The 23659-nt window shown below is 36.4% G+C and overlaps 1 protein-coding gene across 1 annotated transcript in view; it reads left to right on the top strand.

The window, feature by feature from the left end:
• Positions 1-23659, top strand: part of LOC148300547 (G1/S-specific cyclin-D2-like) — a 51250-nt gene that overhangs the window by 12856 nt on the left and 14735 nt on the right. Inside the window, exon 2 of the mRNA XM_088274648.1 lies at positions 3192-3413. Within this exon, the coding sequence (XP_088130774.1) occupies positions 3192-3413 (222 nt within the window). The remainder of the gene's footprint in view (positions 1-3191; positions 3414-23659) is intronic.

The following is a 23659-nucleotide window of genomic DNA, read 5'->3' as shown; positions in this document are numbered from 1 at the left end:
CCGCCACATAATTGCGGCCCGATCCCTCGTACCCGAGCTCCGTGAGACTGTTCACCGCTCACTCTCTAGCCGGGACTCTCCATTCACTTCGATCTCCTCTCTCCTCGCCTCCCCTAGGAAAATTGTCGCCAGACAAACGATAATTTTTTAAGTACGCTTTTAAAATAATATTTATAATTGGCCACTTTATCGCTCGACTAAGACGAGCGCCTAGCAGTTTTTATGAATGAGATCATGCTAATTTGACGACATTCGGTCTTCGTTATTTCTTTCATCTCATTTGACCTCCTCGATATGATAATAAAGAACGTAGTATATACAATTTAATATATTATACATACCCACATGTTAAAGGCGAACGAAAAAAAATAAAAACATTTAATAATATGTTATACTACGTTTGATACGTCAGCGATCATTCTTTAGTGAATGAATTATACGTTTCGGCAACGATAACTTCGAGATGAAAAAAAATATTCTCAGAAAACCCGCATCATTCGCGATCGATTTTCAAACAAAGAAACTCGTTTTTCTTCCTATTTGGAATTTTAGGCGCGCATAAATTCTTTACATAACGACACATATTTTACATATTGCGACATTCGCAGATTGCCGTTTGGCAGTAATGTAAAATAATGCAGGCCGCGACTCGAGCGCCCATTGTGAAATGTGAAGCCGGCGCAGTTTATGCTCGAAATAAGAGAACGAGAAAAAGTGCAGTTTCGAGCGAGCGTCTGGGCTCGCGCTGATCCGGGCTTTGTGATAAGGACGGATTCGGAGAGCGGCTGTCCCGCGACCCCCGACCTCTGGCGCACGTGGGCGCCTACCCGGCACCTGCGCCCTGCCAGCGCAGCGCACTCCTGCGCCCTCCTGCGCGCTCCTGCGCCCCGGATACCGACCCCTAAACGCTTCCTCGTCCCAGTATCGGTGACCGGACATTTGGCAAATTACTCACTTTGCTGATATTCTCCGCGAGCGCTGGTGATGTCACCGAGGCTGGCTCCCAGGCCGCGAGTAGCTCCGATAATTCCGACTCCACTCGGCATCCTGTCCGAAGCAACGCCATTGTTATTTATTCGCTAACGAGATTAAACGAAATTGCGTTCCTCTAAAGTGAAATGACCCCTTAACAAGATGTTCCGAGAAGGATTTTAATATTGCGACCGACCGCTGTTGATGTTGCTCCGAGATCATCCGAATGAATAATGAAAATTTTGTAATAGCGGTTTTCATATGATTATAAGGATGTCCATGTTATATTAATGTAGTTTAAAAATCATACTTATTATAAAACGAGGAAAGAACTCGTGATTCGACAAGTAATCTAACATGTGAACGATCTTGCGAATTGAAACGAGGTATAGTTACATCAATGCGATAACGTCCAGAATGTATTTTGTTAAAAGCGAGAAGAAAATAGTGGAAAAGTATTCCAAAAAAACAACATCGCGACGCATCCGGTTCTCCAAATATCTTTATAATATAAGATCATTTCGTCGGAATGATGCGTATCTCTTCTCTAAATTCCTTTTCGTTCTGGAGACGTTAGTGGCCTTGTTACGAACTCCTCATGACCCGAGGGTGCGGCACCTCTCAGATATACCGCCATCATCCTCCAGACGTTATTCCCGAGAATCGGTCCAGCCCTGTCGGGCATTGCGATCTCATTTTATCTTTTAACATTTTACGAGCAAATTGGAAAATTTTCGCAATATTCAAAGTTCAATAAAACTCGGATTTGGCTGTCTTTCATAAAATGGGTTATAACATGTATTACATTGTATTTCGGACCAACAAAATTAGAATCGAGCGTTTTATAATTTTTACGATATCGCGTAACCGTGGGACGATTGTCACGTTGATTGTTATCGATTATTCGGCACTGACACCCCAAATAGCCTCATCATTTCCATCCTAAATATCGTTTCTACGCGATTCGGAAGATAACATACCTACAAACATATTAAGCAAATTGCTCGAAAGATTTTATGGTCTGATTAAAAATAATGATCGGTTTATTTAGGCGAGCATTATACTTTAAACCATACAAAGATCAGCTAGCATTCATTCCGTTTTTTATTCACCTACTCCGAATAATATGGTTCACAAAAACCGAACGAAGCATTCATAAGCCACAAAACAACAACAAAAAACAAGTTCCCGAGATGAGAGGAGCCGTTTAGATCCCGACTTTATTTTTAACTACCAAAAATATTAAATTGGAAATATTTTTAAAAATATATTTCGAGAACAGAAATCGGATAGTAAACTTTTTTAATAGTATACAATATTAACGACGACTTAAAATCATTGAATCCATCGAAAGGAAAATGAATGGCACTAACAAATTAAGCTCAATTATTGGAATAATTAAAGGGTAGGATTTAAATACCCCACACGGCGTTATTATTTGCAAAAAATACGAATAAATTATCTCGAGCGTCGTGCGATAGAGATACCTATGCGAAATATTTGAAAAGTCGGTTTATGCGCGCTCCGCACACTTCGGCTGGACGCGTCCGCATACGAGATGTTCTCATTACCCATTCATGGTGGGCCGTCTCCGGCGGATAAGTGCGGAGGACAGCCGCTGGAGCGCTTGATTTCTCTCTCCTCGACTTACGTGCATGTCCGTAATTATTGCTGATCTCCCGAAGACAGGTAAATGTTTACGTTCGGCCTTCGAGCCTTTCATCCCCCCTCGCCGGAACCCCCACTTCCTACCCCTCGCCGCCCCCTGGGCGTTCCTCTTGTTCTCGCCTCACCTCTCGACCGGCGCGATCTTCAAAAAGAAGAACTGGCTCTTTTGTTTCGAGAATTAATTGGATAGCCGGCCGCTCTCTGTCAACCGAAATACTTAGCAGATTAGAGGTCTCGGGTTTAAATGCGCTCTGGAACACACGAGTGTTCGTAATGGTCGTTATTAATTAATGGATCCTCGTATGTATCAACTCGGCATTCACTATTCCGAACTTTGCCATGAGCCTTAAAAGATACACACAAAGAATGCTGTCGACACTGTTACAACACGATATCTTATTCGGTGAATACAATACCCGCGCGAAAGATAAGGTTTCCAAGTGGTTTCGGACGGCACGTTATAATATAACTTTGCAAGTAGAGTTTTAAAACTGCAACGAAGATATCTCTAAAATTTCCATGAAATCTAATGAGGACTGTTTTTTTCCTAGGTGTGCGAAGAACAGAGGTGCCAAGAAGAAGTATTCCCCCTAGCCATGAGTTTCATGGACAGGTTTCTCAGTACGTGTCGCATAGACAAGAATCACCTGCAGCTCCTAGGAACCACCTGCCTCCTTCTGGCTTCCAAATTGAGAGAACCCAGTTCGAAAGGTCTTCCTGCCGATATCCTGGTCTTCTATACGGACAATAGTGTCACAATTCCCGACTTATGTGTAAGTAATGCTTATAAATCATAATATTAATGTTACTATTATTTACGATTTATTTCGGTTGTTTTTCTCATTCATTAGGCGCTTGGTATATTTATCAATCTTTGATTGTATCTTATTTTTTCGCTCATGACCATTCATCGTTTAATCCTAAAACCTGCTCACTACCTGACTAAAGTGTTCAGTATACTATCTTATAATAGTACGTATATATATATCGAAGGATTTTTTACAAGTTGAATTCCTCCGCAAGATAAATGATCCGTAATATTGTCACCCGTTCCGTATCCTAATGATCCTAATGTTTATCTTATATTCGTGAGAAAATACTAGGACTCTTGTTTTTTCCGCCACCAAGATAAATATAGCTAAATCTTCAATTAATTTATGTAAAGCCTAGGGAAAGAATAAACCATGTATTATTTGGAAATATAATTAACACGTAACATGAAAACAAACTCAGTACCGTGACCTTTAAGCCTTGAAAACATTTCATTCATTCTTTGCTCTCGGTCCACGTCACCGGTACAGGAATGCTTTTGAACAAAATATAAAGAAACAATCGGCACTCTTGCCGTGTTGCTTTATATTTATTGTAGCAATATATCACGGTGATTGATTTGAATATTGTGTTTCTACGGTGCGAACGGATTATACCTACCTGACCACTGCCTCTGGCCTGTGACTAGCACTCCCATTGATTAGCAAAATGACGGTTGGCGGATATAGACATTATACGAGTATTTGAACGAGTTTTTTTTAGAGATGTTCTACCTCGCATGTATGCGGTGGTTTGTAATGATTTGCACCTAACATCTGTTTACTTTACAACACTTAAGCATTTGATAGTCGTACGAACATTTTTAATGCATCGACCAAATAAATTACACGAATTGAATTTATTATTATTTTACACTAAGGGAGCGAACAATCCTGAGAAAAATCCGGAATTTACATCGCTTGTCTTTGTTGAGCAACGTAACACAAATTTACGATTTTGTTAATAAAAATTCATATTATAAAATTAAACCTTTTTTTTCAAACTGATTCATTTCTTTGGTTAAATCCACTTTTTAAAAGGTACAATTCTTGTTTTCTTCATCTACATTTTATACATTATCTTTTTGTTATTCTCTTTTTACAGTATTTGTAACTCCGCATAAAATTATTTATTTATTGAAAAAATTATTCATTTTAACAAATCATTGAGAGTATTATGTATGTACAGAAATACATATGTGTAATATGTTAATATATATATTTTTTATAAATTCGTAAATTAAAAATATGATTGTTATTGAGATGACTTATATGCCAAAATGTATTTTGCAAGTTTTTTTTCGAATTTGACATTTTTGATACCTCACACTACTTATGCCTCCCTGGTCATGTACTCTTCCTAATGCCTTGAAGGCTTGCACGAATGATTTTCGCAAGAGTTGGTTTACAGTGAATATTCATCTTCTGAGTATCATAAATTCCATTCTTTGTGTTATATCTGTTCGATATCTTTTCTCTCGCTCTTTTTCTTTAAACAAGGTAGAAACTCAACGTTGTGGAGCAGTAAAGACTAGCACCGACAACGTTTCAATTACCTCGATGTAAGAATAGCCGACATAACTGGAGAGTCATAAAACTGTGTTAAATACTAGACGCCTGAAAGCCCTGTAAAAAACATTTTATCACGTAGTTCGTGTTTATCGAAAGTTTAATACCACTAAATAATAATGTTATCAATTCGAAGAGGATTTACGATTTGATCTCAGTCAACCGTCTCGATTATATCGGGACGCCTTCGTAAATAATTATAATACACGCATATTTGATCAGTGGAAACGTGAGAATGCTACGTTGTTTATACAACTTCTCCCTGCTCGTGGGCGTAAGGCGAAAGAACAAAGTATGGACATTATTATGTGTTAATTGTACAGTCTCTCGCCTTATGCAATGAAGCTTCGTCTCCCGCTCCACGTGGCAAAGGTGATGGATCGCGAAACATACTAATTTGCATGGACGGTTGGTATGCCCGCGGATCGTGCGGCGAACTTCCTGTGCAGTGGCGCCTTGTTGCACGCAATATGCATTACACCTCTCTACGCTGCACGATCTACAATACGCATTCGGCGTAGACCTAACTGAAATATCAACGCAAAAGGAATCTCCCCAAATTAATCGCTATTCGATACATTTTACGATAAATTGTATGCGCTGGCGCCATATCAGTTAAAGAATTATGTCATGCAGATAAGATAATGATACGACAGTAACTGATAAAATATGTGGGATACATAATTTAAGAGAAACGGTACATAACATTAATCACTTATACAGTCAATTATATGTTAAATGATATTTTGAGATAACATTGTTATTTAATATGTCGGCTTCTTCGTTTAAAAGATTATTAACGATAAAATTATTTATAGTAAAAATACTTAGAAGTCATTTTTGTTGTTATTTTTGGTCCCAAAACTTCATGAAATAGTCATTCAGTATATATTACACTTCATCTCCGATTGAGAAAAGAAACTGTTCACTAATTTAAGACATTAGTTATTTTATTCTATCTATTGTATATGGATCAGAGACGTTTTTCTGGTATTTTAGTAGTAATCAATTCCCGCGATGCTATGAAATATCGCCGAAATGACATCTTGTCTCGAATAATTTAGTTAATGAGTCGCTTCTAGCCGGCTGGTTCCCATCACCTCTGGGGCGACCGTGACCTTGGCAAATGACGACATCTATTCATCTGTCACTGGCCGCGCGCACAGCCATCTCGCTTCTCGGTCCAGGCCGCAGGACAGTCGTGACATGCCCATTCCTTCCTATAGCAACTCGGCGACTAGACACGCGACCTCAGACGTGAACCGTCATTCACTAACAACTTCCATAACAGCGACAATTTTTACATAAATTTTAATGGCTTGTTTTATTTTACTTCTCTGATTTCCATCGCGCAATACTTTTATACCGAATTTTTTTTTTAATTTTTTTTTCACTAACAATTCTACAGTTTTGTACCTTTAGGTTAATTATATTAGTACCTACGAACTTTAACAGTGTTAAAGATAAGTTTAACAATTTTATTTTATTTACAAACACACACCCGCGTTCTCATTAAGAAGCATTGCCTTTAGAACCCCTTAAATGTCAATTATGTGTTTTTTTAACCATCTGTGCTGAGAGTCGATATATCGACTCTGGTATAATTTCCTAAACCATATACCGACGACGACGCTGCTATATTTTAGCGAAACGTGCGCGTTTCAAAGTTCCGACTCGTCAACAATATTCACATAAAATTACTAATTGTAAAACGAAAAACAGTATTAAAAAAATGTAAAAACCTTAAAATTTCCACTTACTTTGAAATAGGCGATTTAAAAAAAAAGTCTTCGTCAATTGGGAAAAAAATCTAAGCACTAAAAAGAAATCCATTACCGAATAATAAAAAATCAACAAAACAATTCAATAAAATTTTCCAGCACTGGTTCGAAGACCAGCCTGTTAAATCGCAATATTCCCCCCCCCCCCTTTCTCGTCTCGCCCGAAAGAGACTCCAGCTGATATTAGTACATACATACATGTATATAATACAATGTGTAAACAGCTGTGGCCCGAAGTCCCGACGCGGCGAGTCGCGGCTAGACAGTAAAAAAGGCACGATTTTGCCGAGTTAGACAAATACTTTAGAAATAATTATACATATTTACACACAAAAATTTTTTTTTTCTACTTTAAGGCTCAGTAATCGTTAAGTCGCAACATAATTTTCTCTAAATCCAGGTAAAATTTTACGTAATAGATTTTTTCTCGAAACACCGTTTTTGATTGAATAAAAAAAATTTCTTCGAAATATAGTTTTGAAAAGAAAAGAGTTATTGAAAGGTAAGGAGTTAAAAAAAATATATAAAAATATTTTTTCAATATGTATTCTAAAAATTTACAAAATACATTCTTTAAAAAACATCGGGCGTGAACAGACATGTGACCTCTCCATAACATAACATATAATTGACACAATATGTGATATGGATACGGAAAATTAAGTAAATATTAATATGGTGTAGTGAAATCATGAAAAATATACCTTTTTTATAATTTGGTAGAAGAAATTATGAGTACATATCTGAAAATTTGATTTGATGCAAAAGTTGTATTCGATTGCAATATGCACATTGACCGGGTAAATCCGCATTTTTCCGTCAAGCAAGTTCCCAGCGAAAACCTGAATTTCAGAGAACGCGTTGCATGCAAAAATAAAACGGTTAGCCGAGGATTTCTCGGAACCGCCAAGAACTACATATTTTCGAAATCTAATCATTGGCAATGAATCTGCATTGAGGAAATTAAAGGTGAGAAATAGCTTTTAATGTTGGTTTTAGCACCTAATAAACGACCATAAGTCATATGGTCGAAGGGTTGGATGATGATGTCAAAATATTTTATGAATTAAAAATATTCTTATTTTTTGTTAAAAACTGTCTCTTTATGCCTTTTACATATTTAACGTTGTAAAATTTCCCCAAAAATCGATTGCTTTTGTATGGTAATTAAATCCCATATATAACTATTTAAAAAAATATATTCGATCTTCTTCTTTATACATTAAATGATACAGAGGGTATTTTATTTAACTTTAGAGGTTTCGTTTAAAAGTGAATTGTGAAAATTTACAAAGTCTTTTGTTTTACCAATTAGAAATCAATACCAACAAAAATCTGCCATATTAGCCAACATGCCAAACATCATCCCACGATGAGGTTTTACATGTAAATTATTTATAAAATTTTCTTCACACTTGTAAAAATATTAGATTTATTACATCCTCTCGTGTTTGTTAAACAATCAGACCATTTTACTGGCGCCACGGTCAATTTATTGTACCGGCATCAGAATTAGACTCAACTAACTCCGATTCCAGGTCGTTAGAAATGATTTGCTGGGCGTCGGTCACCAGTCAAAATATACATAATCATCACCTCTAAGGCGACCATAAAGAACTTTAAACTTTCATAAAAGCCAATGACAAATTTCAGCTACAAGTTTAAATATCCAAGCTGTTTTGTCCGTTAACTTGCAGATTATCCAGGATCGCGTATAGAATACCAATTATTTAAAATTAGTATACATTTTTATCACGTCTGCTTATATAATGTCCATTTCTAAGAACACCAATAATGTGGCAAGCAGAACATACGATTATGTCAAAAAATAGTCTTTTTTATTGAAATGATACCCAATTTACTTAAAATTCGTGTGACATTTTCCACATTACTATTAAAATCTAATAATCCGACTATCGGCTTTTTAATTAACTGCCGTTTTAAAATGAATCAAACTAATCGAGAATTTAAATAATAATATTATTTGTATAAAAAATTGGATATCGTATTTTTTCATCCCATAACATTTAGCGATTCGAAGATATACTGATTTATCTCGGAAAATACAAAGTGGACATTGAAATCATGATAATTATACTAATAGTAGTAAAAATTGTTAGTATTTTAAAACATAACGTAATAATAGATAAAGCAAATTATATGATGTCCATATCTGCTAACTAAGAACATATCTAGTTATTCTCTTTGGCAGCTGCCATCTTGGTTTTTTAGTCCCATTAATTAAAATAACTATGTATTAAGTATTTGATGTCCCTCTATTTTAAGAACACTTAGATCATAGACAATATCAATAAGAAGATATACTTAATGACGTACTAATACAATATGTAATGTATAAAAATATAATATGACAAGAGTAAGTCGCTCTCCATAAAAGTGGTATAAACTCATCCCGTTTATATTTCGGTCAAATTACTTGTTATCATAAGCAATATAAATTTATCATACATTATACATAATTAATTCATAAACCTGAGTCAATTTATTAATAAAATCCATTCATTTATTTTTATCTGGGTTATTCAAAATTATTATTATACAGATTGCAATAGACCTCTAACCTCTTGTTAGAACGAATGCTTTGTAATAATTTTGATCATCAAATAATACAAAATACCCCACTAAGTGAAGACAAAAGCAATTTCAATTAAAATTAGAAGTAAAATTCTTAACTTAGTCCCCTATCTTCCGTGAAGCATGCGGGATGTGCAAAAAATGACGGCTTATCGCTTCGGAATAATAATTATTATCGTTGCAGAGCTCCCCTTCAAAGTCTGAGTTATCATTTTTTGCACGCCACGATAATGTATTTAAAAAATAAACTTGGAGTTAGTAAATAGCACAAGTAAATTTTGCTGCATAATCGTAATAATAATTACTTCACTATCGCCTTTTAAAGGTGTTTATTTTAATTTTCTGGGTAACCTTTTTATCATTTTAACTGATAGCATACAAGGTCTCGCGGGAATTAATTGAATTATAAATTGTAGCAATTTTTGAAGAACGAGCGATACTATAAATTCCTATAATAATTATAAATATATCCATTTACGTTTCTATTCATCAGTATATATCAGGGAACCACGCCGGTCGAAGAGATCGCTCCGAGCTCCCGCGGGTACGAGTGCGCATGCACCGGCTGTTGATGAACGAACCTTCGAGGATTGCGTGACGTCACATCCTGCCATCTCCTTGAATGGCCAGCCCGTGAAATATCAAATATTATTGGCCATGTCATTTTTGCCGGTCACGTAGATGTTTACTTACATATTATAATATGTTCGAGAAAGACACGAATCGTCGCTGCAGCGATGCCACAACTTAAACTGATTTTAAAAAATCTAACGCTCATTTTTTATTGAATGACATGTGCATATTATTATTTTTTAAGCTAAAAATCAAGCACTCGATCACGATATACTCGTCGAAATCACTTATGTTAATATTTTTTTACTACACTATGGCAGTATTGTATATCGAGTGCGATATTTCACGTCTTTGCCGATCGCAGACGCTGAAAAGTTTATTATCGCCGGCATGCGGCAACAGTGCGGTTCTGGGGCCCCTTTGGGGTGGTGCCCAGGCCACCAAAAGCGCTTCTATTGGCGCGAGGCGCTCACCAGGGCTGCCATAAATATACCCAATGAATTCAAGACACTTATATCATTAAAACTAACTCGCACAAATTAATACTTTTGCAGTGCAATGATTGGGAATAATAGTCCAAATAACCCTGTAAGTTTCTGGGAATTTTATAATTCGCCTTTTTATATAATTTCGATGGGTATTGCTGATCTTTAAGCGGACCTATCTAACTACCGCTCAATGTCCAATCTTCCCGTAATATCTAATTTATTAGTGATAATATTATAGATTCACTTAGTAAAAAGGCGATATCTGATTTCTTTTTCGGACGTTACATAAGTGCTGCCTTCGACTCGGTAAACCGCAATATTCTGCTAGAAAATTCGAATAAAATACGACAAAGCCCATGCTTGGTTTTGCTATAATCAAATTTAATCGAGGTAATATTTTACGAGAATTTCGCTTTGTAAAATATTTATTTTTACCAACCCTAGGACGGTCTATCGTGTAGACGCCTTAGTTGAAAGTGAAAACCGTTCGTCTGGCTTCGCCGTCTGAATCCACGTTTAAGCTCGACCATTATTAAAGTGTCACGCTTAACGACTTTTTTCGCGTCAGCGTGAGGTTTCGAAAGAATCCCATAGAACCGGCCATCAGATACAAAATGTAGAGCTCGCGATGTATCGTCCCGTTGTGATGACCCTCGACAGTTCGATATTTCTGCAAGAGACATATTCGCACAGCTGTAATCAATATTGATGCGTTAATTTGAATCCTCGCATATATCGGAATTCTACGAATTCCCAGCCATTAATTAATCTTTTAGTTTTAGTTAGCTCACGCGAGAAATAAATTGGATATTGTAAAGGAAACAACCACATCCGCCGTGTTGCACGAACTGGCGATGATTACATAACTTTATATCAAATTAGAATATAAGGATATTTTATGTCGGATTCTTCTAGATATATTGAAAGGTAATTTTCCCGAAGAAAGTTGTCCGATGTCAGTTGTAATTCCGGCCGTGTTCCGCATGCTACCAAGAATGTCACATATCAGCATCGAGTGGCGATGACATGAGCGCACTTCTCCAATTTAGATTCTGGAATGTTTGCAGACCGAGGCGCTTTCGGCGACGGCCTTTTTGACCGGCAATTAAGCTCTGTTAACCAGTTCCACGCGAGGAGAGAAAAAAACGAAACCGCCCCAGAGTGGGCAAGCACCGCCCGCCTTTATCGAATGTGGAATTCCACGAAGAGATATCGATAGCGCTGCTCCGTTGGCGCTTCCGAGCTCGGGATCCGACCCGCCGACTAGTTTGGTATCGTTAAATACGACCTAACAGGAAATATGTTTGGCGACTTTATGGCCACGAATAGGGGATACAATTATTCTAGTTTCGTGAGTGTTACGGCCGCGGAGATAGTTCCTCGCTATCGGCTCTAAAATAAAATAAATAAAGAGCTTATCAAATTCCTTTTATCGGTCCGCTGCTATACATACACATCTAACGTCGACGTATCTAAGTCGCGACGGCAGAATAGATTTACGATGTTATCTCGGAAGTTTTTATGGCGGTGCGGAGCCTCTGTCGTCTCGGCGGAGTCGCGAGGTGGCTGCCCTCGTTCGAATCCCGAAAAACCAGCCCTTCGGGCCCGCTTCTTCTCTGACGCGTTTCGGGAATTCCTCTTCGGCCTCTCTCCATTCCTAGTTTTTGTTCCGAGGAATCTCCTCGCTCGAACCAGAACGGAATTCTCGATCGATCGAATTCTGAAAGGGTTTACGAACTTTCACCCGACGGTGACTTTACGCCCTCTGTAATTCGTGTTACGTATCGCATTTCTCTCGATTTTTGAGCTACTCGAACTAGATCTCAAATCGTCGAGCTGATGACTTCCCGATTGCAGAACTACGCTCGGATATATAAAAGCGCTCCAGACGAAGAGTATAAAGCTCTCCCAGGGACGACACCTCTCAACTTGAATTCCGTTCCTTCTCTTTATGCCGGGGCATCCTTAACACTTGTCGCAATATGCAACGCAAATGTCGCCGAGTCGCATGTTTTAAACTTCGTTTTGCATTCTCCGACCGTTTCTTTACATGTTACTCGCTTGTGCATCATGCCCCGCACCCATTCTCGCTGATGAATGAATGACTTTTTGTTGCCATTTTGTCTCCGACACTTTTGAGTGCGCCATGACACGTGTACCTACATACTGAAGAGACACTGCTTGTGTAATACATTCGAACAGCCCTCGGATTCCTCGCTTCGTTGGTGCAATTCAATGGAAATGTTTATGTTGAATAGTAATTACAGCCTTCGGAGAAGAATCCTACTCTGTCCAATGCGTAAATATAATCTGTCTTGTAAAAATACCAAAAAATGGTGGCGTTTTGCAATTCATAAGTCGTATTATGACGTAATCTTGAAATTCGCAACTATTTTCTGAGAATACTAAATGGGCGGTCTGCTTGTATATTTTCACTAACCGTTAATAAAATTTGATATACCCCCAAACAAAAGTATCACTTCTTTAATTTAAATATAGCTTAAACAAGAAAAGAAACGAAGGAGATAAAATAACACCGAGTGCACAGAGTTTCATATTCCACAATACATCACGGCCAGTAGGTGTGCGTAACACATATACCGTACTTGTGTACTATGTACGTACATAGCTGTATGCGAGTCGAGTGTTATAGATTGCAAGTCAGCTGTGAACAGCTGATCACACTGAAGGAGTCTTATCACCAATGTTTACATAACTGTCAGCGGTATCTCGCTAACTAAAATGTAAGAACAGATGAAGAATAGTCTGAATATTCTCGAAATACATGTTCCCCGAACCGAGATATATACTCGTATCTACCTACCCGACAACAAAATAAACTGGAATTACATAATTTAAAGATAAGCCGTATTTATGAATGAAAACATTATTTCATTCAAGAAATAGAGTAGTAAATTTATTCGTCTACTGTGTAGTTTCGTAACAAATTTCTATCATTTAAATTTATAAAATGAAGCGTATTTACATATCAAATTTTTTAGCGTATCCTACAGAGACTCTTGTGTCTTACGAAAACAAATTACCTTAATAATCATTAATAGCTTCCTGTCTGAATAAAACCGATGCAGACTTCTAATTAACATTTTCCAGACATTGGTTTTAAAAATCGTTAAAATTAATACGTTTTCCGAGTTAAATTATAATTTCTGCAGTAATAAATATTATAGATATACTACTTGCGCCAGTGTGTCGCCATGTGAATTCAAGCAAGTATTTAGGACAATTGGTTTATTTGCTTTTTATATCAGCTGTTTGATGAAGTAGTCAGATAAATATAACATAACCCGTTTTTACATAGTGGTAACTTCATATATATTTTACATATAAAAATACACGTTTATAGCTAATTATTTTTTGACACGTCAATTTAACGCCTTAAAAAAACCTAATTTAATTTTTTAAACAAAAACGTGTGTTGTATTACTCTGTTGACTTAAATCTCCCAGCTGAAAATCTATGAGGATGTTATAGAAAATTCTCTAAATAATACTCATTTACAGAAATGGGCGATCGAATTGAAAAACAAAATTAATAACGACGTGTTTACTTAATTCGTTTTTCTTTATTCCATAATTTTAAGTTAATCATATCAATATGTGTAAAAATTTGATTGCATATTGCGTATTTCTAGCTCCTAATATATTGGACAATTTACATCAAAAACTTAGGCTGGAAAAAAAACTAAATGTAACGAATACCATCCCAATCGGGTAGCTGAAAAATCAACGATTATTTATTACTTACATACATGTCTACTCATTTTACCAACAAAAAAAACTTGTGGTATCGATAAAAGTAACATATTCTTACTTTATTTTTTACGCACAGTTAGCCATAGATTAGGTATATACATAAAGGAAATAACTAACTTATCTCCCTGTGAAATATGTATTTTTCCCTTCGTCGTGGTTAGGAATTATGGAAATAAAATTAATGAGTTATACTCCTAACCAAGTACTATAATAATATTGGCGTGCGAGCGCGGTAACCCATAATACTGTCCAGGGCATTGCCGTCCGCTGAGGAATATTTGCGCTTACTGTGGGATAACTAAACACGCGGGTAGGATCAACAAAGTATTGTCAATCTCTGGAATTCATTGTAAGCAGAACGATTCGCTAAGCTTCAAAGATTCGTACATTGTATATTGTTTCTATACAATTATGAGATGACTGAACTGATGCAAAAATGAGCTTACAAACAACGGTTTCCGATTACATTAATTGAATCTCTTTGTGTATTATCTAGCAATATCTTATTTAACTTTTACTTGGTAAATACCACTACATATTATATTAATGTCTATTGTGATACGTATTTCGATGCATTTAATATCATAATACGATTATTGAACGCATCGAAACACGTGTGGGAATAGATTTTAACAATATATATGACGTACTAATTTATATAAAAATAAATTAAAAATCCTTACCACAAACGACTTTATTTATTCAAGTTTCAAACCCATAATTTTGCGTGTTTTGTTGCTGAAAGATAACCGAGAGAACATAGTTTTATTTTTTAATATGTATTTTTTATAGTATGACCACGCATTTGCTTCATCAATGCAGTTTTCCATATTTTACTAACTAAATCAGGTAGACCCTGCTTACGTTCTGGACAAGTACCTATAACGAGGAAATATAAACAGTATTTATTAAAAAGACGGCCTGTATATTTCGATTTTGTTTTTATTTTTGAGAATCCCTTCTACGTGAAGAGCGTGTGACCTAAATTTGATTTGTGAAGCCTCCTGCGCCTGCGTACTCGCCACTCGCCACCAACCTCCGGGTAACAATGGCTGCCGTTTTATGTGATATCGACCTTTATCGATTCAGGAAACGGCTGCCATAACATGTGAACGTTTCACAATTAACTATACCTTTTATGGGTGAGTAAATTGTGGATCTTATTGAGTTCAACTATTACACAAGTGCAGGTAAAAGCGACAAGCCCTGATAATAAATGTATACACACGAATAACTGTGAAATAAAACAGCACCGATTTCCTTTTCATTTTTCTTTATTGGTACATGCCACCTATCACAGCTAACATTTCTCTAGTATAATTTATATGTATTCAATCAGTAGCTTTAAAAGTATAGTATCTACTTTTTCCGATCCGTTTAAAACCCGTTTTCTTAGACCCCTATCCGTTCTCAGATGGTGTACAAGGCACCGCATTGGGTTGAAGCGGTGTCCAGTTGTTCAATAAGCGCTACTCTCAAGATTCTTGGATCTGGAGTGGAATATATTTGAAGACGTACAGATGACGTAAGTGAAGAAGTTTCTGCTGGTGCAAGAGCATTAGGTGCCAGATCATGCAAGATCACTTTGCCCATGTCAATTGTTGTAGCCGATCGAATGGTGAGATCTCTAGCAATAAATTCGTCTTTATCGTCCCATCTTTATCGGATCCCCAATCCATAGGAACCAAATAAAATCTAAATTTTCACCTTAACTTGTATCCGTAGACACTCATTGCATTGCGCAACTAATCTAGATGTGCTCATAGATTATAAAATACCCTTAAGGTATTTTTCACGATATCACCGCTTTGTAAATTGGCCATTCTATAAGTATCGATTGAAGGCATCGGGAGGGGAACAGTAGGTAATAAATTGAGAGTTATAATACGAATTTGATATCCCAGCGGTTCGATGTCGTTCAACTTTTTATGAATGGGGAATATTATACATTTAATATTCACAGCTGTGATATGGTACCGGGCCTAACACTGGCAATAATCGGATAGATAAGGTTTGCGGTTAGTGGTTTGGTATAAAAATATAATTATTAACGTTTCCGCGGCCGACTTCCAAATTAACATTTTTATCTCGGGATAACTTCCCTCAGTTGTATTTTCCTTCTTGCTTCACCTCACGTTTATCCTGTTCTGTTTGCTATTTATTCACAATATTCTGATTACGTTTGTAATGATGATAGACATATCCGCTACACAACTGGAACGGTAATGCAAAGTAAAATGCAAATTACATATGCATATTGTAAACAACGAATCAATCTCCTAAATAATTCTTCAGCAACTCTAACGATATGTATAACGGTGTTTAAAAATGATGCGAAATGCATCGAAGTAGATTTTAAGAAATAGTGGTATTTACTACATAAATAAAACTTAATTTAAAAATAGATTGATTTTATCACAAAGTGACTGCCGAATCAATTAATGACATATTTTTATAATTTATATAGCACAGTTGTGCAGTCGCATGGTTCATTTCAGGTACCTACATAATGTATTATCGAAGTTGATAACTATAATACATTTAAAGTCATGATTTGACCGGTTTTATACATCTCAATCTTTCTCGCATTCCTATCGATGCTGCGATGGTGCAAGTAAATAAGTAAAATGTTTGTAAAATAATCGGGTTAGTTTCCCAGAGAGTTCATCGTACTCGTTTGAAGGAATGTTAGCAATGCAGACTTTTCGAGAAGTCAATTATGTATGCTAAATTGAAACATACCAAATCAAATAATGGCTTCCATTACCTCAGCCTTATGCATAGGCATGTGTGATTTATAATTTATGTCATAATATACTTCCATTTGAAAAATTAAATTAATAAATCAATTTAATTATCATGCTTTATTGTGACACGTGTTTGAGTGAATTAAACATCATTAGGAAACACCGGTAATATAAAGGACATTTCGGTACAATAATTAGTGGTTTTTACCAATTTAACGTTAATTTTTAAAGTGATTAATATAATACTAACATTTTAAAGCAAGCAAGCGCTTGACGACCGGTAATAAAAAAATATATATATATTTTGAATATTGTATACTAATCACAACAAACCATACAATAATTCACTACTACTCGATGACAAAAGTAGTCGTTTATGAAATTATAGGCTCACATCGAAAAAACATGCTGACTATAAAATATTTTAAAAAGTGACAATTTTGCAGTGGAAATTCGGCTCAAATTAAACAAATTTTAACCCTCAAAAAAATTTTTAATTAAAATTTAAAAAATTTAGTTATTAACAATGCTGTTTTTATTTTAAAAATTAACGGACTGTTTTTTAGTAAGAATAGAATATCAAACATTATTTTTATGCACATATATATATTAGCATTAATAAAAATATATTCGTCTAAAAACGTTATCACTATTCAAGAGTATAAAAAATATTGCATCAACGTCTATAATTTTAAAGACAAATGCTGTTAATTTACCTAGTCCAAAAACTGTAAAAACAAACATAAATACGTGTAATATTTTACCAAAATGTCGTTACATAAATTCTACGAACTATTATTATTTCTACGAAAAGTATACTAAAATTAGCGCTCGAATATCTTGTAGTTTTTTACAACATGCCAAATATCCCATTTGAATATAGATTTAGATTAGATTCTCTTTGGTTCTGATTTTTCATTCCGAACTTAAACCACACACGATGTTGAAATTTCAATTCATACTACCTAATTTAAAGTAACAATAATAAAGGACTTATGTAAAAACACGGCACTGGAAAACATCTTTAAGGCAACAATGTCTTTTTTATGTTTGATTAAAATGTATAGGAATGTTTTGAACATCGTGTTTATATTATAGGAATATTTCTAAGCATAATTTACATACGAATGTAATGTTGGAGAATATATTCCTCTCACGTTCAAGGATATTTCATTTAAATTTGACGTAGTATTAAAATTATAATAATAACATTCCTGTCGAGTAGCAGATACGAGTTCTGAGATCTTGATTGTATTTTAATCTTATAAAAAATATTTAAGTCATGCAAAAAGATTCATAAACATCGTGTATCATTTTATACACACAATTGACTGAAATGTGCTTATTGATATTAAAGTCATTTTACGGGAAGAATGCTTTTTTTATTTATTAAATTACATGTGTATAATATGTATATGATACTTGATAGTATTGTATAATGTATTAACGAATCTTTATCCTTCAATGATTCGTATTAAAACGCTTGAATAAATTAATTTCTCGACGTTTATATTCTTAATTATAGTTTAGTCCGTGAGAATATTTTATATTGGAATGAAGTGAACATTATATGATAATGAAATTATTTTATATAATATGTATAGGAGAATACATACATATGAGTCAATTAGAGCGGCAACACACGTAAGACGTAAAACCAATAGGTAAAATTTTAATTAAAACCTGTAAATATTATTTTAATTAATGTTTTTTGGGATTGCGATTATATATATTTATATATATATACATATATATATATATATATATATATATATATATATATATATATATATATATATATATATATATATATATATATATATATATATATATATATATATATATATATATATATATATATATATATATATATATATATATATATATATATATATATATATATATATATATATATATATATATATATATATTTGTATGTGTGTGACTGTAAATGAAGTAATCATATTACCTACGTCATTTATTATCGCCATAGTAAAAAGAAATGGGAGAAAGTCCAAAGTGTTGCAGTGTAGATATACGTAATATATAATGAATGTAGATAAAGGAGACATCTCGCATACGTAATATCGAACACTTGTTTGTTTCCCTCCGCTGAACAGAGATGGAGTCACAAATAACGATCAGCTGGTTCATTAATGAATGCGTGAACTTGCGCGGGTAGGACGAGAGACGAACTCTTCTATGCGCAACACTCCATTGATGAAAAATGCGACCCCTCTAGTTCAATAACGCCTTAAGCCGCAGCGGTCCGCGCGAGCGAGTATGAATATTAAAACAACAGCGCCGACACGAGCTTATGGCGTGCCAGCCTAGGTAAACAGAAACCTGTTTGAGGATTATGTCAAGATGGTAAGGGTAAATCCGGAGACTATGGCTATGCAAATATTTTCACATATTTTACCAACAAAAAAAAAGAAATTCTTCGTACGTACTCAAACGTTTACTGGTTTCGTACATCAGGTTATTAGTTGTATAGTAATATCAGTATTTATGTGTGCTACATTTTATTAACTTAATTTATTATCGACCACAAAGTTGGTGCGATGATACACTAGTGAACCTATTAGGCGATATATGCGATTGGCACTATCCGAATGTAATATTCGCGCTAGAGGGAAATAATAAATTATCACGAATACATTTCAATTAATGGCCATTCTTAAATCTTTGTTAGGTTTGAAAGCAACCAATAAATTTCCTGTTATTAAATTTAATTCAATTTAAACTGAATAAGGACGTAATAATGTTTTCTGCGTGGAACAGAATGGCGCGAGTATTTTATCAAAAGATTCTTTATTATTCGTAGCATCGTTATTTTTGCATTTCGCGTTGCTTGTAAGATTTATGGCTATAGAAGAGCGAAGTACCTCAAGGGTCGTCAGTGGGACCTTTCGCGCCTTGATTTACTCCGAGGAGTACTCATCGCCGTGTTGGAAGAGCTTCTATGAAACGAGGTGACAGTAATTATTCATACAAGAGAACCGATGTGCAGGTGATATTACAAAACACGCTGCAATCGCGAACGGATACACAATGAACACACGAGGCCCTGTAGCGATACACCAGCGCTACGCAACTAAATGCTTCGCATACCTGTACACCGCACACCGCCGAGTCATCCCTCTTCTCCGCTTTGCCTCGAATACTAACAAAGTTCTCGAAATAAAACTAACTTTATATTCCTCGCGAGAAGAGTAAGAACCGAGAACCGCCGTCGGTTTGATCCTTTCTCGGAACACATTCCTTTCTGGAGGTCCTTGGGCTAGGATGCGAGAGATGATAATATACTCGCGTTTCCTAGATTTATAGGTGTTTTTCGACTCTAATTGTGTGAAATTCAATGCGTAAAGATAACAAATAATAAGACGGTTCGGGTAACTTGTTTTTGTACTCTTTATAAACTGAACAGGAAGCAATAGTGGTTTGTCCAGAGCGGACAATATTGTCTGTTTTTATTATTCCTCGTAAATTGCACTTTTTTTACCTTACAAGTACATTGGAATATAATAGTCTTTTAGCTTTTTGAGTTCACGAACAAAGGTACTAACTGTTCAATTGCTCATTTACAATAACGTTTTGTTTCTAGTTAAATAAATCATGTACAATGTAAAAACATTAACAATTTATTAACAAAATCTCCGTACATTCATTCATGATGCACTTTGGTCGTACGTATATCTATCGATCTGGGTTTGTGTTTGATATGTTCAACGTCCAGCAGAGGTACGTCATTTATTTATATTTATTTTAAAAGGTGCATAAAAATCTTACCAAGATGAAAGATTTATTGCTTTAAAAAGCTTTATTTATTATACCTATTTTGCCGAAAGATAACGAAAAGTTAATAACTTCGTATACATTTAGTTAAAAACCTCGGGGGTGAAAAAACTAATGTACCGTTGGAATTGGAAAGGTTTTCTTAGAAGGATGGTCCCGTAAGGGCAGCACCACATAAGGGTAGTGGCGGCTTCCTCCTCTAATCTATTTCAGCCGTGCGGCGACAGTGAAGGCTTTACGCTAACGTTCCCAAGGCCTTTTCCCACCCCTGTTTTCATAGAGCTGGAATTTGGGGATTATTTTGACAGTCATTCGCTTCATTGGGCTCTTGGAATTTTAAATTTAAGAACGTGTATCATATTTTCAAATATCGTCCAATCATTAGTATCGATATCAGATATTTGGAGCCATATATAAATACATAACGATACAACCACAGTACTTGCGTTCTCATTTCACTAATGAACAAAGGAACCGATATCCAAATCCAACGTATCGAAGTGGCTACATATTGAATGACCACACAAATCAATACCATTATGGATTGCATTTCCATTGGGGCCAGACAAAACCCCTCCGAATTAGTGACGCCATTTTTCAAATGTTTAGTATTTTGCGAAGGAATGTGTCTAGGGGGTTTATTGATGGTTTAGCGCAGCATCTTCTGGAAGAGAGATAGTGTATCATTAAACAATTCTCAAAAATGTATTTATCATAAAAATTTCTACCTGTTTGAAAAAAAATCCCAAGGACCATAGTTTAACAAAGATTCTGCTCGCGATCTCCGCTACCTGCCAATTGACTTTATACGCCTTTGTTTGCCCAGACTGGGAATAGTAAAGGCCGGTCGAGATTACAAAAGTCCGTTAAATCTCCAAAATGGCCCTACGCGTTCGGGTATGATTTATTAACCGCGCTTTTTAATCGGAATCACCTGTCGGGCCTTTATCGGCATATCGGCAACGGCAAAAAACGTAAAGATTGTAATTTCCTAAAGCAGCTCCGGCCTCGGAAAATTCCCAGGACTCGCAGTAAACCCCTGAACCGCGACGTTTTATTACTCGCTTTCATTTCCACTGTAATCTTTTTTTGTGTCCTCGATCATAACATCCATCATCACCGCGATTGATGATATCTTACCGCCACTTTATGCTCTTCGCAACATACACTTACTTGCGCTACGGGCGCATACGTACCCGTAGCATCAATCACGGGTCACGCTGTCTCGAGCTTGTTCTTCATGGCTGCTCTTATTGGTTATGAATACGTACACGGTCCCTGCGTTTGCGCATCTGATAGAAAGGTTCATATTTCGGCTCACATTTCCCATTTTACGTTCGATAGTACGTCCCTGCCAGTAAATACGTCGGGAAGCCTCTTCATCTCGAGACAGAAAACACGATCACCGTATAACAAACCCGTTCGGCATCCTTACGAGACACAAAAAGCTGCGGCGGAATGGATCTCTGTTTCGAACCGATCGTCCTCGGCGAATCGTGATCGCCCAACCCGCGCTCCTCTGTTTTCTGTTGGCGGACTGCGCGATGTTGCATGTTAACCGTAAATGTCCTCCCATGAAATATTCCTTCGGGCATGAAATATCTCTTCACCTCCTGCGCGCCTGATACCTGATGCGGTTCCGACCTTTTCGGTTCTTTTATTTCAATTACATATTCATGATGTCAATGTTTTTGTTCGATTATTATCGATTACTATAAACAACTTTGCAATAATTCATCACACAATGAATTACGACTGGATTCCTTCGTCATTATTTCGTCAAACCGCCGAAAGTGCGTTCAGATTGCCATCACGATGTGCGGTCTGTTACAACTTTCGTCCGGGACGCTAAAATACCACACGCGAGTTAATTCCCTCCAAATATTCAACATCTCAATTGCGAGGATTTTTCGCTTCGTGAAGAATTTCCAGCATCACTTAAGTGGCAATATGGTGGGATTAATATATTTATCACTTCAGAAGTATTAACCTCACGAGGCGGCCGAATAATATTTACAAATTTTCACGATTGCACGTTTTATAGCCGGTCGCGAAAATGGCATTTGATGCTCAATAATTTATTTTAATTGGTATTTTATACATGTTCACGTGTATATCGACGTCTCTCCGGCGGGCTATTAGCCCTTTCTCTCTTGCATCGCGTCTCCGCGCATTTCCCGACCTGCCTCCTGCTCTCCTGTTCCCCCGTTTTGTCTCGGGAACGTCGTAATCATTGTTCGTTATTATTGCAACAAATTTTATAGCCGAATCGAGTAGTCGTTAATTGCTACTTTGGCGGTGCTTCTTTATTTCGCCCTGCTGCGTGCGTATCGGATCCCGATCAGGTATATAAATATGGAGGCGGTGATTCGAAAAGTGCTTTCTCACCAACTTACATTCCCGAGCGTTAAACTATCGAAGTCGTCTCGTACCTGGATTCTCGGAAAAGAGTAATCTCCGAGTGAAAACTCAATATTGGCTTTGGGGACAGTTTTCGCGAATTCGCGAAAATTACAACGCCTCAGCTGTGCGCCTGTGCTCCTATCGCGGAAAGGTCGCCTTGCCGGCTTTTTGTGTTATTATTCATTTGCGACACTGTAGAAAAACGCAAAACAAGCGAAATCCATTCACATATGTTGGAAAAATAAATATACTAAGCCGTTCTCCTTGGTGTCGGGCCTCGTTAGGTTAGCTGAGGTAGCGAGTGACCTTGCCGCCATTATCTGCACCACTGTCCCACGGTGTCTACTCGCCCCCCCCTTCGCCCCTCCCCCGCCCCGCGCCCGCGCCGCCCACCGGGCTCCTCTCCGACTACCGGCGGGGTACTTCCATTCCATTGCGCTGCCCTTACGGCCGAGGACGTCATACCCGAAAATATCATTACAC

The sequence above is a fragment of the Brachycentrus maculatus genome, unplaced genomic scaffold (genome assembly GCF_059751285.1).
Source record: "Brachycentrus maculatus isolate JH-2025_06_01 unplaced genomic scaffold, ASM5975128v1 h1tg000696l, whole genome shotgun sequence".
NCBI lineage: Eukaryota > Metazoa > Arthropoda > Insecta > Trichoptera > Brachycentridae > Brachycentrus > Brachycentrus maculatus.
Note: the sequence above shows the minus strand (reverse complement) of the source record. Positions and strands in the feature narration are given on the sequence as shown.